Source organism: Harpegnathos saltator, unplaced genomic scaffold (genome assembly GCF_003227715.2).
Source record: "Harpegnathos saltator strain DR-91 unplaced genomic scaffold, Hsal_v8.6 scaffold1, whole genome shotgun sequence".
Classification (NCBI taxonomy): domain Eukaryota; kingdom Metazoa; phylum Arthropoda; class Insecta; order Hymenoptera; family Formicidae; genus Harpegnathos; species Harpegnathos saltator.
Genome location: NW_020229872.1, coordinates 539,992 through 555,248, shown reverse-complemented (window position 1 = coordinate 555,248; position 15,257 = coordinate 539,992). Strand labels below are relative to the sequence as shown.

General features: G+C 55.4%; 1 protein-coding gene across 3 annotated transcripts in view; it reads right to left on the bottom strand.

Annotated features, from left to right (window-relative positions):
• Nucleotides 1-4,989: 4,989 nt before the first annotated feature.
• Nucleotides 4,990-15,257, bottom strand: part of Drgx (Dorsal root ganglia homeobox) — a 56,280-nt gene continuing 46,012 nt past the window's right edge. For 2 of the 3 annotated variants that reach the window (XM_025300543.1, XM_025300481.1), the window contains exons 4-5: nt 11,232-11,707; nt 4,990-6,833 (exon numbers count right to left, since the gene is read on the bottom strand). In XM_025300543.1, the coding sequence (XP_025156328.1) occupies nt 6,335-6,833; nt 11,232-11,707 (975 nt within the window). In that variant the 3' untranslated portion in view covers nt 4,990-6,334. The remainder of the gene's footprint in view (nt 6,834-11,231; nt 11,708-15,257) is intronic. The other variant, XM_025300456.1, reaches the window with a different exon arrangement.

The window sequence follows — 15,257 nt, the reverse complement described above, 5'->3', positions numbered from 1 at the left end:
AATTTCGTAAAACCTTTTACCGCAGAGTGCGCTTCGCGAGTGGCGCGCGAGGGGTCGGCGGTGCGGGGTCGCGGGGTCGCGCGGCGGGAGCGGAGAAAGTGGGAGAGACAGAGAGAGAGAGAGAGAGAGAGAGAGAGGGGATACGCGGGGGTAGGAAAGAGAGACAGAGGAGGAGCAGCGGAGCATGCCCTTTCGTGCACGATCCCACGCATGCATTGGCGGCTCGGGAGACGCCAGACGACGTCGCGGTATTAATCACTGTCTACCGGCATCAAGCGGAGCAGCGGCGGCAGAGAGCCACCTCCCGTCTTCTCCGTCGCGGCCGAGAGGATCCCGTGATACTCGAAAATCAGTTACTCCGCTCCGATTAAAACGACGCGGTAGGCGCGCGCGAGGATTGAGATTGATTCCAGGCGCGAGCGACGAAAACATGCCCCCTTCTCTCTCTCTCTCTCTCTCACTCTCTCTCTCTCTCCCTCTCTCTCTCTCTTTCTCTGTGCCTCGCCGTCTCTGCACGTCCGATGGTGGGAAGAGGGAATGGTTACGTAGATTGTAAAGAGAAAACAGTTCTCTCTCCACCATTCTCTGCCCTCCCCCCCCCGTTCCAACTCCTATTTTTCAGTATACGATCGTGTATTTTCCGCAAGAACTCACCGTACTGCTTGGCGTGGGGATGAACGCGTGTTGTCTTCCTCCCCTTTTTTTTTCTCTCTCTCTCTGTCTCTCTCTCTCTCTCTCTCTCTCTCTCACGCTTTCTGTCTTACTTCTCGCGTTGTTGTAATTCCTCTCGGTACTCAAGTAAAACAGAGAGGAACGTTAAGCGCGCGAGAGTCTTCCCGTTTTATTTCCCCGCGCTGAGACGCTGACTGGTTTACTTTTCCCAAGTAACCGATCCGATTCCATTCGCGTTCGTCGTAGCCACGGAATGCCATTTCGCCGTCGAATCTACCGGGCGGCCGCTCGTTTCCCGTGCCAACAGCTATCGCAGCTATTTTACTCGCATCGCCGTGAAAATCGCGCCTGCCGTAAAAGGGATACTCCGCGCGCGTTGTCTGAATTGTAAAGGACCGCTAACCGGAACGGAGAGAGTGAGAAGAGAGCGAGCGAACGGGAGGAAGAGAGAGAGAGAGAGAGAGAGAGAGAGAAACAGAGAAAGGGACAGAAAGATATCCGCAAAATCCACCCACCCGTTCCGGCGAGTTACGAGGAACGTATCGGGATAGCTGCGGGAGGATCAATCGGATTTTTCTGCGGCGCGAGCGAGCGAGCCGCGCCGCACCAGTCCGCTCTCTGCACACAATGACGCGAGAGCGACGGTATCGGCTCGTTGAATCCTGGCTAGCCACGTAATGGGTATCGAGAGACATCGTTAAGCGTCGATCGCCTCTCCCAAAGTGGCCCGGCGCCTTGATTCAACCCTCCGCCGGCCTCCTTTCACCCCTTTCTCCATCTTTCTCTCTCTCTCTCTCTCTCTCTCTTTCTCTTTCTCTCTCTCTCTCTCTCTTTCTATTTATCTATCTCTCTGTCTGCCACTCTCCACTTCCGCCGACTCGCAGCGAGCATGGGTGCTGTAAAGCTATGTCGGTACACGTTGGCTATAGATCGCGATGGAGTCTGCGGAAGTGGTGGTGAAGAAGGAGGAGGAGGAGGAGGAGGAGGAGCAGAAGGAGATGGAGGAAGCGAGAAAGAAGCGAAAGCGAGCGAACGACAACGAACGGTGGCGGAGGACGAAGATGAGGGGGCGAGAGACGGAAGACACAGAGAGAGAGAGAGAGAGAGAGAGAGAGAGAGAGAGAGAGAGGAGAAGTAGAAGGAGGAAGAGAGAGAAGGTTAAGGAAGGTGGATGCGCGGAGGTGGAGAGGAATGGGGGATAAACCATGATGTCGTTGATTAATATGGTTTACCAGTAAGTGTAACGGAGTGTGCAGAACACGCGCTCGCGTTCGTCCTCCATCCCCTTTCGCCTTCCACTACTAGGACGGTTGCTGCCTTTCCCCTCTTTCGCTCTCTCTCCCTCTGTCCATCTATCTCTATATCCACCACCTCCGCCGTCTCCATCGCCACCGCCACCGCCACCACCGCCGCCGCCGCCACCACCGCCGCCGCCGCCACCGCCGCCGCCGCCACCGCCACCATCGCCATCTCCACCGCCGCCGCCAGCGTCGCGCACACCACCTCCGCATACATCGTCTCCGAGCGGAAGCGGAGGAGATACCTCCCTCCACCCCCGGCGAAATTCGTTGCACCAACCGGGAGCCACGTGCCGATCAATGGCGTCTTGCCGCTGGTTGGTCGAGCCAGGAACAACCCCTCGCTCGCTTCTCCGTCTCTCCCTCTCGCGCACCATCGCCACCCCCGCACATTCTCTCCCTCTTTCTCCTTCCTCCCCCTCCCCTCTCTCTCTCTCTCTCCTTCTCTCTCTTTCGCCTCCTCCTCGTCCTCGTCCTCTTGCTGCTAACGCTCCGCCGTCACCGCTGCTGCTCCCCTGCACCTACCGCCCCCCTCCGCACTTTCTCTCCTTCCTTTTTACCCCGCGCGAAGGCTCGCCGCGTACCCTCGAGGAGGGTTGATCCCATAAGAGAGGGCGAGCTTTTCTTATGAGGAGCATTGATTGCCAACACCCTCCTCCCTTCACCACCCACCGACCCTCCGCTACCCTCTCCTCTTCCTCCTGCACCACCGACCTGTGTTATCTCCCTACCTCCCCCGCGCGCTCACCCTCTCTCTCTCTCTCTCTCTCTCGGGTTGTTCTACTGTGCCGCGATCTGCTTCCCACTACCACTTGCGCGAGAACATCTCTTTTCTCCTTTCCACTCGCACGCGTTGTGTCGCTGCATTATTTCTCCCACCTCTATTCTCGCTCCTCGTGCTGCTCTCGTTTGCCGCGACTCTCTCGCCTCTCTTCCCGGTTATGGGACAATTATTTGTCTATATGGGCGCGAGCGGGTGTTCCCGCTCGCGACGAGACGCGCGCGACAGCGATACCGCCCCCGCGTCCTCCTCCTCCTCCTCCTCCTTCTCCGCACCAGGCGAGATCGCGTCGAGATCGAATCGGCGAGGACGCGAGCCGCCAACGGAGCCAAGGAGCACCGTGCAGCGGAATTTCCGCGACGGATGCGTGGGTGTCTCGGCGCGGGGGAGGGGAAATTCTCGCGCAAATACCCCCGCGCGTTCTTACTCGCCTCGGTAATGAAATGTGTTTACGAAGGAAAGAATCTTCGCCGGGATCTTCCGGGACGTTATGCAGATCGCAACGCCGCGACCGCGAACAAGAGGGATTAGGAGGCGCAGGGCGGGGCGGGGAGGGGAGGATAGGGAATGGAGCGGCAGATGAAGCGTCGCGCGCGGCGCGGAATAACTCGCAAACCACCACAGACATTCATGTCATGAGAGAACAAGTTTATTCGATATATCGCTACCACAGTTTCTGGCTACACAGTAATCGCTACCTTACAATATACCTTTCGCTTTAGACTATCTTTGATTAGCACTGACTGTTGTTTATCTCGGGAAGGTAATATACAGGTCTCTACAAACAACTACGTCCGCTTCGCTTCTACGCTTCTCGCTTCTCGCGAAATCCAGAGGAATTACGACGTAAATGGAATTATCTCTCGTCGAAACCTGCCGGTAAGCATCAAACCGAATCCGTTCCGCCGTTTCCCTTCGTTGCGATCGCGCGATCGCCCCCTCTCGCTCTCTCGCCGCATCTCCTCCCTCCCTCTCTCTCTCTCTCTCTTGATCCCTGGAGTCATGATGATGGATTCTATTTGATGATTACGGTCATCGTACACGTGGCAAAGATCTGAAATCGATTAATGTCGTCGGTCGACCGACGAATCTTCCTTCTCCTTCTTTTTTTGTTTTTAAGGCATATAAGAGTAGTAGCCGACTCGAGACGAGTTTCTTCGCGTTACTTGCAGACGGGGATCAAAATCGATATAATCTCGGCGGGTTCGATTCTCGAACGTGAGGAGAGACATCGCGAGATCAGCCCACTCTCGCGCGAGATGTCCCGAACACCCGGCGGATTCGCGCGTTTGGTCGTTGCGCCTCGTGTCCGGCCGTACCTCGCTTTTTCTACTTGGCGCATCGCGGCCCGAACTTCGAAAGCTTCGTTCGCGCGACTCACGACGCGGCTCTGCGACGTGATCGGCTACATCCGGAGGCGATTTTTCGCGGGGATCGCGGGTCGGGAAAAATCTGATCGATCGTCTAATCGAACGAGAAGAAGGACAGAAAGGAAACAAGTGGTCACACGTGAGCGGTCGATCGAGAGATGATCGACCGTCCCGTCGCTGAAAATCTGGACTCCCCGAGATTATACCGGTGTCGACACCCGTTCGTGTGGTGAATGTTACAACGGATTGCGGATGCATACTCGATCCCGTTCGCGCGGCAGCACGGCGAGCGGATCGACCGATCGACCGAGCGTATCGAGCGATTGAATATACAGCGCATCAGGCACGTGTTGGTCCGTCGCGTCTTCTTCTACTCGTGTGGAAGGAAACGAAAGCACTCACTCACTCTTTCTCTCTCTCTCTCTCTCTCTCTCTCTCTCTCTCTCTTGCTCTCTCTTTCTTTCTCTCTCTCTCTCTCTCTCTCTTGTGAACCCTTCGTTACGTATCCCTTTCTTTTCTTCTCGCGGGCCCCACCGACGCGCGCGTTTCCGCGTCCTTTCCCCGTCGCCCTCGCCACGCTCGCTTTTATTTATCATTTTGCATTATGTACACAACGTGTCGCGGCGCATCAACATTTCCTTTACGATATACGCTCGTAATGAAATCCGAGATGTCGGCAATTGCAGTTCGCCCTCCATTTCCCATGGAATTGTTCGCTTCCCCCCTCTCTCTCTCTCTCTCTCTCTCCCCCCCTCCGTCTTTCTTTCTCTTTCTTCTCTTTGCTATGAATAACGGACTTGTCAACCTCGTTACATTACGTGTGGAATTCAACGACTCTCTCTCTCTCTCTCTCTCTCTCTCTCTCTCTCTCTCTCTCTCTCTCTCTCTCTCTCTCTCTCTCTCGTGGAAACGTGGTAGTGTGTGGTGGTAGTGGTGTAGCGTGAATGAGTCGGGCTCGCGAGTTCACGAGGCAATAAGGCAATAAATAAACGAGCACTCCGCGTAGAATGGAGATTCGAACGTTATCGTGGATTAAATATATGCGAGAAGAAGAGGTTTATGCGTGTGGATGAGTGGGTACTACTGAAGATTATCGTGAGAGATGCGCGCCGCGCCTATTTACACTGTCCGCGGTTGTAACCAAGTAATCTGCGGGATTGATCGACGGTGCTGCATTGTTCGACGCTTCATTTCTCGCACACGTGTGACTCGGTGATGTCGGCGAACGTATGTGTGTATCTCGCTTCGCTCCGTCGACAAGCGAGACTTCAAGCCCAGGTGATCGGCGCCGAAGCGACAAACTTCAAGGATGTCGAGGAGCGAATTTGCGCCTTGCCGAGAAAAAGCGACGGTGAACGACGTCCTTCGAACAGTCGAGATACTTACACTCGTCGTCTGCTCGGACACCGTCGGTGTTCCACCGAGATCGGGAAGATACGAGAAATCAGGATGCGATCGTAAGAACGAACTCGAAACCAGAGGCTCATGAGCGACGCGGTGTCGACGAGTCCAGTTTTCGACGCCGCAGACACGGAGGAGGACGCGAAGCCCCGGCCGCTCCGCGTCTGGACCCAACGTTGGTTGACGTGCAACGCAGGACTCTTCATGCCCGCGCAGACAGAAGAAACCGGTTCGTGCGGTGGATTTTCTGTCGCCTGCCGAGACCGGACGAAAACTCGGTCGTAGGGATAGCAAGATTGCCGCAGAGAGAGAGAGAGAGAGAGAGAGAGAGAGAGAGAGAACGGTAATCCCGAGCGAGTTGTAACCACGACGATAACAGTAAACTCCTGTTCCACCCGCGCTCCAAATTGCTCACGAAAAGCAAAACGTTGAAGAAAGAACGAAAAGGAGCACGAGACGATTGCGACGAACGATTCGCTATTTTTCAATGAACCTTTTATCGTTCAACAGACGTATCGTGTTACGGTCGAACGTTCAGACGTTCAATCGTTTCCCATCAACGAGTTTCCGTCCGGTCACTGTTCAACGACCTGCACGAGCAGAGACTTCCTCTCTCTCCCTCTCTCTCTCTCTCTCTCTCTCTCTCTCTCTCTCCTCTCTCTCTCATACGCGGTCTCGACATCCGCGACTCACCGCGACCGTATCGCGTCAACCGCCCGGACCAGCGCGATTTGCGAGCGTTCGGAACGCTTTCGGCTTCGACTACACCGTGTCTACGAGACGACAACGACGACGACTTCGGCGCGGAGATCCTAGGGATCCTCCTTGGTGCTGGGCTGTATCTGGTGCACCACGCTAGGTAGGTGATGGTGGTGATGGTGCTCCGGTCGCCTGGAGAGCCCCAGCAACGGCGGCAGCAGCGGCAGAGGCAAGGGCAGAGGTAGACCGCCGGGGAAGCCGGCGAGGCCGCCGAGTAGCGCCGAGGCCGTCGAGTGCTCCTGAGCCTTCCTGCGGAGCTCGGCCAGGCTGTTGCTGCGGTGGAGGTCGCTGCCGGTGCCGGGCTTGCAGCAGCCGCAGATGGAGCCGGGCCAGCCGGTCGGCGACCAAGAGAGCATCTCCTGCAGACTGCCCGGCCGGTGCTCGCTGCTGGTCCACAGCGACGGCGTCGTCGAGGTCAGCGATGTCGACGCAGCGCTGCTGACCACCTTGTTGGCGAACAGCGGCGGCGAGAACTGCGCGGCCAGGTGCGGCGAGAAGAAGAGCGACGTCGGCGGCTCCACCGGCCTGAAACCCGCGCCTATTCCCGTGCTGCTGGAACAAGTTAGACGAGGGGGACGGGGGTGAGTTTCGTCGCACATGTCAGGCTAAAGTTGAGCGTGCGTATGTAAATTACCAGGACTGCATAATAAAAAGTACAACGATAAGAATGTAGCATAAAGTACGAAAAATATGTGCAATAAAGACGGGAAGATAAAAATGCGAGAAAAAATAAAGAACAAGTGACGAAGAAGGTCGAGATTGGAAATTGTGAAAAAAAAGAAATTGTTTCTTCGGCAAAATTCTCGTCTTTGGATGGTGGAAGTCTCTCGGTGTAACGATGTCAGCTGGCGCCCCGGTTAGGAGGCTCGTCCTAGTTTAGATTTTTCAACTAGAACAAGAGTGTGTTTCGTCCGCCAAAACGCCGTGTCAAAATAGAGCGTATTAACGTGTCTCGTGAATAAGAGCCGCATTGTCGTTACTTGAAACTTTCCTCAAGCGAGACCCTGAGTGAGGTTTGAGTCTGAGTTGGATGCGGGTTGTTCAATTGAGTCGCGACTGAATTGAGAGCGTAACGTCGCATTTTTCAAGTAACGACTCCGTCCGTCAAAATTGACGGACGCAATTCTGATGACGGAACACAACACACCGCTCTGTCTTTTATTTCATTTTCACGTCAACGTCAACGTCAAGTCCACCATAGCACGGTGCGGCGCACGATGTTCCAATCGACACGCCGGAAACTTAACTCGTCGGATCTTAACTCGTCCGCGAATTAATGCTATTTCAGGCACGGGCGTGATTATCGCCAAAAGGACGTCGCAATTTCGCGCGATTCCAACTACCCAAAGGAGAGAAAGCGAGAGAGACGGCGAGCAGGGCGCGCGAGAGGAGGAGTACCGTGCGGAAACCGTGCGAGGGTGAGTAGGAAGGATAGAGGAAAAGGGAGAGATGGAGAAAGAGGGGGAGAGAGAGAGAGAGAGAGAGAGAGAGAGAGAGAGAGAGAGAGAGAGAGAGAGAGATGGTGAAGGAGCCGCAGCCTCGCAAGCGCTAATCCGATTAGCACGCGCGATGTTCCGCATCCTCCGAGAGGAGCGGAGGCTGCTTTGAGGCGCTGATGATTATCTCAAATATTAATCGCAAATATTGTTTAATTAATGTAACGAGCTCGAGTCGGTGCTCGAGTCGGAGTCGAGATCAAGGGTAGGAGCGAGAAGGGTTGGAGAAAGAGGAGGAGAGGGCGAAGGGGGAGGAGGATAGGACGCACGGGGGTGAGCAAGAGTTAGGGCAGACAGCCCACGGCATTTAGGTCGTTAGTGGGGTGGAGGGTGGCGGGGGTGGGAAGACGCTGCAGTTCGTCGGCAGGCCGGAGTAGCGGATTTCAGGTGGTTGCCCGGGGGGTAAAGCGGTGCAGGGGGGTGAGTGGAAAACCACGACGAACGGGGGCGTGGGAGACGGCAGCGGCAACGACGACGCCGTCGCGGAAGCTACGACGGTGGCGGCGGTGGCGACGGCGGCGGTGGTGGCGGCGGCGGCGGTGGCGGCGACGGCGGCGGCGGCGGCGGCGGGCGGCGGCGACGGCGGCGACGGCGGCGGCGGCGGCGGCGGCGGCGAGAGGAAGAGCCGAACCGCGGTAAGCGCGATAATTAGCGGCAATTAGCCGCGTAGTCTACCGTGCACCTTGCTTACGTACGCTCGTTTGCCTTTCGTGTGCATACACACACACACACACACACACACACACGCACATGCTCACACATACGGATATACGCGTCGCATATACGTGCGAGTAGATGCATGTGCATACACTCGTACGAGCACCGATGAGCGTACCGACGGCGCGTTCACGTGGTGGACGAGGATGGCGTCGGTGATTCGACGCGACTTATCGGTGCACGCGTGCGAGCCGACCACCCCTTATCGACGCGCCGCTCGACACTTGAGCCACGGTGTCGTGTTACGGTACACAAAGGGTGATGAAGGCTGAGGCGCGGATTACGATGCAGCGAGATTGATACCGCCTCCTCCTCCTCCTCCTCCGCCACTCCCGGGATTCGAGCGCGAGAAATCGAGCGCGCTTCGTTATTCATTTTTATCAATTTTTTCTTTCACGTGTAAGCAGACCGGCATTAAAGTCTTCATGCGTGAAGTTAGGCTGTGTAGGAAGGGGCTATTCCGCTAAGTTTTAGGGGAAGATCCGATCGAAGGTTGCTGCGCTTTTCTTCGATGATGTCTCGTCGAACGCGTCTCGTGTCCGATAAGAAAGTGATGGATCTCCGGAAAGTCGTGAGAAAAATAATTCTCCTATCGGCTGCGGAATATGTTGGAAAATTCATCCGAGAAAAATGTTGCGAAGGAAGGAAGAATTCGCTCTCCAATGGGAGACTTCTCGGACAAGACGGTTGCGTTCCGAGAAAGTCAGGCGAAAATTTACGAACAACCTTGTCGTCCACGACACACTCCGTGTATTCTCCGCGGTCTCATCTTTTCGTCATCGAACCACCTCATCGGTTCTTCGTAACATTCATCAATTCGACTCGCTCTCTTCACCGCCTCCGTCGCGCGGAGGACAAAAGGACCCGATGACGAGACACAAGGCGTTCGCGCCGGATCTGCCTCTACGGCACGAGGAGAGCAAGAAGCCGCTCTTAAGGTAGCCGCGCGGCGGGGTAGCAGCCAAGGTAAGAAGGAACGCGGAGCTTACAGCCGCCCCCGTCGCTCCTCGTGCTTCTCCGCAGTGCCGCTGCCGCGGCCTCCGGAGGAGCTACCGTGCCTCTGAATAAATGATGGGGATATATTTACGGCGAGCGGTTTTAAATAAATTACAACTGCGGGGACGGCGAAGGAGTATCTTCCTGCCGTTTCTTCTTTACCTTTTCCCTCGACCCCGGCCTGCCCCCGGTCGCTCTCATCCCTCTCTGCCTACCGCGGCCTGCCACCGCCGCCGCCGCCGCCCCCGCCCCTTGCGCTCGTCCCGCCGACGTTGGCGGTGTCTACTAACGTACCTCACGGTGTATTACGCGGTGTCTACTACGTTTTCGGCATTCTTCTCCCGCCTCCACGTCGATCCGCGAAGAGCCGACCGCGTCTCGTCTCGGGGATTATAAACGAACGCTCGGTCGTGGAAAGGCAGCCCGGCCGCGCGGGATAAATCGCCCTTTTCCGATATTCTTCGAACGCGCTCGAGCCCTCTTATGAATACGTGTCTGTGTGTGTGTGTGTGTGTTGTGTGTGTGTGTGTGTGTGTGCGCGTGTAATCGGCGAATATATACACTCGTTTGCAGAACGGTTGGATATCTCCCTTCGTATCGACGCACTTCGAAACGCACTTGACGTTCAATAAGAAAATCCTCTGAGAAAACAAATTGTTCCTTTGGACACCTCCTGCGCTTCGAAATGCGACGGGGAAAAGGTGAAGCCGCGTGGAGAAACAAAATCAGTTTCTTTCTTTTTCTTTTTTTATTGAAAAGACGGCGCGGGAAATTAGCCAAAATATTGTCAAAGTCACTTTCGAAAATGTCCTTATTGTGTCGGCATCTTTCGGGACTTCCGTAGATTTTGGTAAATTATAAAAACGTCGTTATTATATCGACATATTAGACGTCCAGTACCGATATTACAAAGATGCAGCCGAATGCAACAGTAGAACCGCCAGCTATGAAATAATTTCGACATTCCGCCCGCGATGCGAACTGTTCTGCAAACGAGCGCACTTTCCTGTCCCTCCCCCCCTCTCACCCCTGCAGTCTTTTCATCCCTCCGCGGAGTTGTGTCACGTCGAGTAAATATTTTTGACACGCGTTCGTATTTACTCCCAGATATCGCGAATTCTCGAATGTTATCGCCTCCGTCGCGCAGCAACATCCTCGCTTCCTCCGCGCGCATAGCAAACGTTGAACGACCGGCCGTCTGGTTCCGCGAGACTCAGCTTCGACCCCGGCGTCCGCAGCGAGGAGAAAGATAAAGCGAAGAGCGGCGCGCGTTCTCCTCCTCCGCCTCGCCGTCGCCGTCGGCGTGGAAGTTGCAGTTTAACGAGGCGACGATTATCGCGATTATACGAGTGGCGATGACGGCGCGACGCGACGCGACGCGACGCGACGTGACGGAGCGGAGGCGGCCGCTCTCGCGGGAGGGAAGAAGTGGCTTAACCAGCGAACGTCGGCAGCGCCGTCATCACGAGTAGTGGTTTAATGGCGCGTGTCGAGCATCCGGCCCGGCGTGTTCAGCGGCGCTTGCACCCGCTCTCGCTGAAATCGTCCGGGAGTTTATAAGGGGTGGACGCGCGCGCGGCCGAGCGCCGGGGCCGCGGGTGCAGCGGCGGGAGGGGGTGCCGGAGAGGGATCGAGAGAGAAAAGGAGAAAGAAAGAGACAGGAGGAACTACGAGCAAAGGGGCCGGGGAGGGGGGAAGATGTTTCCTAAAGACGTAAATACAAACGAAGCTAAAAGCTCACCTCTCGGCGGGCGGTCCGAGGCCCCCCACGGTGCTCGCTGACGGCGGTGGCGCCCTTATGGGGGTCGGTGGTGGCGTCGAGACGCCACTCAGGGACGGCTGACTTGGCTGGGGCCGAGGACTGACCGAGGCGGAAGTCGTGCTGGGGCTCCTGGAGCCGCCACCACCCTCCGGCACGGCGTCCTCCGTGTCGGCGGCGCTGCTGCTGGTCGTACCTTCTGGGTCGTTCCCCGTGGGACTTGGACCCGCTGACGAAGACGTCGGCGCGGTTAAAGCTGAAGACTCCACGTTACCGCCGCCGCCGCCGCCGCCGCCACCACCACCGCTGCCTCCGCTGCCGCCGCCGCCGCCGCTACCAACACTGGAACTACCGCTACCACCGCCGTTGCCAGCGGCGCTGCCGCCTTCGCGTTTGCGTTGCTCCTCCTTCAGCCGTTCGCTCTTACGCCATTTCGCCCGGCGGTTTTGGAACCACACCTGAAAATTGCCGCGGTTACGGTCAACTTGGCTCGTTCCTCGCTTCCGACCCACGGAAGGCGCTCGCATTAGCGTTAAAGATAAGGAAACGCGGTAGAGCGGCTACCGAATTACTCACACTTGGAAAAATGTATTGTTGCGTGAAACCAAATTTTGTTGCAACAACAAAATAATTTGGTTAAAATATGCCCAACAAAACTGTTTAGTTCCTGTAAACAAATGTCTTGCTTGATTACGGTTTGTTTGTATAACGTAATACTTTTGTTATAGCAACCAAAAAGCTTCAACTATATGAGTTTTGTTAAAAATACTATAATTTTTTCCTAATATATAAAATGTAAATTTTAGTGCATAGAAAGACAAAATAGCATCCATTGGGCATTATTTTAGTTTATGTAAAATAATATTTCGTTATTATGTCATTTTTATGGATAAAATAACTAAAATGCTTAATTTTTATACACGAAGTCTGAGAACAAAATCATTTGGTCCAGAGAACAAAGCAGAAAAATAGATTTAGTTGAGACAACTAAATATTATGTTATATGAAACAAGATATTTGGTTGCTATGAAAAAATGCCTCAACTAAACAGTTTTGTTAGAGATACTAAATTTTTTTTCCTAGTGCAGAGTCGAGCGACTTTCCACTCGTGTTAAGCTCCGTCTTTGGATCGTCGAGTGAATGTCTTGCTTCGAAATGGAAGAGCGAAGCTAATGTAGTTTCGCTAAAATAAGTTCGCTCTAATGTATGTAATTACTTCTGAGACGTACGTTCGTATGGATTAGGAACCAATCCACCTAAAGTTTCGCTCAAATATTCACTCCCTCTCTCCCTCCCTCCCTTTCCCTTGTGATTCCCAATGCTGGAGTTTTCATCCCCGCTGTAAGTGAATTTCCGCTCGTTCCGAGCAAAATTTCATCTCGAGATATTTAGAGACCACCGTTGCCCTCAATTTTTCTCCTTCACTCTCTATACAGAAACGGCTCTGTACAGAAGTCTGCTTCAACTTTCGAGTTAAACTCGGCCTTTTTGCGTTCAACGGAAACAAATTGCTCGCCACTGTAATCGAGCGTGATCGCTGTCGTCGTTCGTCGTTCGATTCTTCGCGATCGTTCCGGCTTACAGAGTCGAAGAAGACAGACATCAAGCCGAACCGCTATCGTCGTAGACCGTCTCACCTTAGCGGTCTCTCATTATAATAATATTAAAACAAATAAAATAAAAATAGAGAAAAGGATGCGCGAGAGCGCAAGGACCCCGAGCTTCTCTCGATCCCGGCGCGGCCGGCGCGGCAGTTCTCTGATTCAATAGACGTCCCGACGTCGCAGCCGTGCGACGCCGAGTGCGCTGCGACGTCGAGAGGGTTAAGTCTTCCGAGAGTCGACCGCTGCGCGACAGGGATGCGGAGGGGAGCGTAGGGAAAAAAACGAGACTACGCGGTCACCGACGGTCGTATTCGCCGTCGCGCAAATGCGCAAGGATAATTGCATGCTGCGGGGGCGGCATTCTGAGGCAGAGGAAAGCACGAGAGGGTGCGGCGGGTCGCGGTAGACGAATGGTCGGAGGACGAGGCCGGGGGGAGCGCGGGGTAGAGGGAGAGAGACGGCCGCACTTTCCGCCGTGCATGTTCAACGAGCCGACAGCAAGCACGGCGGCCGAGTGTTTTTTAAAAAGCTCGAGTTCCGCTAACGAGGCTAACTTGACATAATACCGGCTGAAATAGACTTTATTACACCCGGCGGCTCTCTTTCTCTCTCTCTCTCTCTCTCTCTCTCTCTCTCTCTCTCTCTCTCTCTCTCTCTCTCTCTCTCCGCGATACTTTTGCGCCCGAGGACGGCTGCACAATAACCGGGTTCCTGTGCGCCGGCGTCTTCGTGCGCGTCGTCTACGCACGCTACACGCTCAAACGTCGCACGCAGGGACCTCAGAACTCTCTGAAGTGCCGAGGAGAGAGCCACTTGGTTCACGCTCGTTCGACAGCTGTGATTATGCGAGAGTCCTTCGCGCGCGCGCGATGTATATCTTCTCTTCCGCAGCGTTTTCCCTCTCCGCAGTACGGATCCGATCCGGAATTTCCGAATAGTCACACGCGGGGGTGGGTATGATACAACGGTAACGACGTAGTATCGAGTAACAAGCATCGCCAGCTTCCCGACGAGTGTCGGAAGCCACCGCGAAATTCGCCTACGAGAGCCTTGACGAGAAGCCACAAGGCAGACCCTGTGTGCAACGGGCCCGGAAAATGATTATCTTACGCTCGAGCTCGGAATTTTCGGCGCAGGCGAGGGATGTAGCTCGAGGGAGGGGAGAAGAACGGTTTAATAAAATAAATACGACGGGTGCGACTCCCGCGGCCACGAAGTCGAACATCTCGCGAGGGGCGAGAAGGAGAGAGGAGGGCAGACGGCGGCAGGCAGGGAAATATAATAATATCCTAAGGGTTACGCGGAAGGAGGGGCGAGTAATAGCTGGGAACAAAGCATGGTTCCGTAGGGACCGCCGCTAGAGAGCGTCGCTCTCTCCTCTCCACCCCCTCGCGATATATCTTTCTCTGCCTCCCTCTCTCTCTCTGCCTTCCTCTCTCTCTCTCTCTCTCTCTCTCTCTCTCTCTCTCTCTCTCTCTCTCTCTCTCTCTCTCTCTTCCCCTCGCTCGCATCGCGTTCTCTTATTTTTCCAACGCGAATTTAATCCGAAATTTCCCGCTGATAATGACGCGACTCGACCTCCGTGTCGTCGCTGAAACGTTTTCAATCGGGCTCGCCCTGTCGCCCTCCCTTCCGCCACCAAGCACCACCGCCACAACCACCACCTTCAACCCTCTCGTCAAACGCACGCGGACGCGTTGCTGTTTTGTCGCGGAATCACCAGCTATCGCTGCGATGCGCTTTTCACGCTGTAAATGATAACTAGCGCGCGTTACAACGACCCGTGCAGCGCGACAATCGCGAGCACGTGGGATGCTAAAAAGCAGACCGCAGCTTTTCCTCCCTCTCTCTCTCTTTCTCTCACTCGTTCTAACCGGTCTGATAAAAATCCTATTTTCCCTCGCGCGCACGCTCACGCGGCGCGCCGCGTTTTCCGGAAGGATGCAGGCGGCGGCGTTTTCCGTTTGAAATGGCCGATCCGCGTTACCTGCGCCTCCCTTTTACACCTAACGACGTCAAAGGAGCGTAGATAACCGCGTCGGGAATAATCCGCCAGATTTTCGTCCGCGAAAAATAGGGAGAGCCCGCCGGCGCGGCGCGGCGCCGCTGCTGGCGGGCGTCGCGCGAGCGCAGGTGCGAACGGCGTTTGACGCGACGCGCGGCGGCGCGTCTAATTCACGCATGCCGGTAATTGCCACCTGTCCCGGCACACGTGCGCACGAGCGCGTCCTTGTGCACCGTGCGATGCGCGGATCATGGGTGTGTGTGTGTGTGTGTGTGTGTGTGTGTGGTGTGTGTGTGTGCGTGTGCGAGAGAGGAGGTACATGTACGCGCGGTTTCGCACAGCTCGCTCGCCGTGCGCGACAACGAGCGGGGGATGCATGTACGTGCCTCGACGATACAG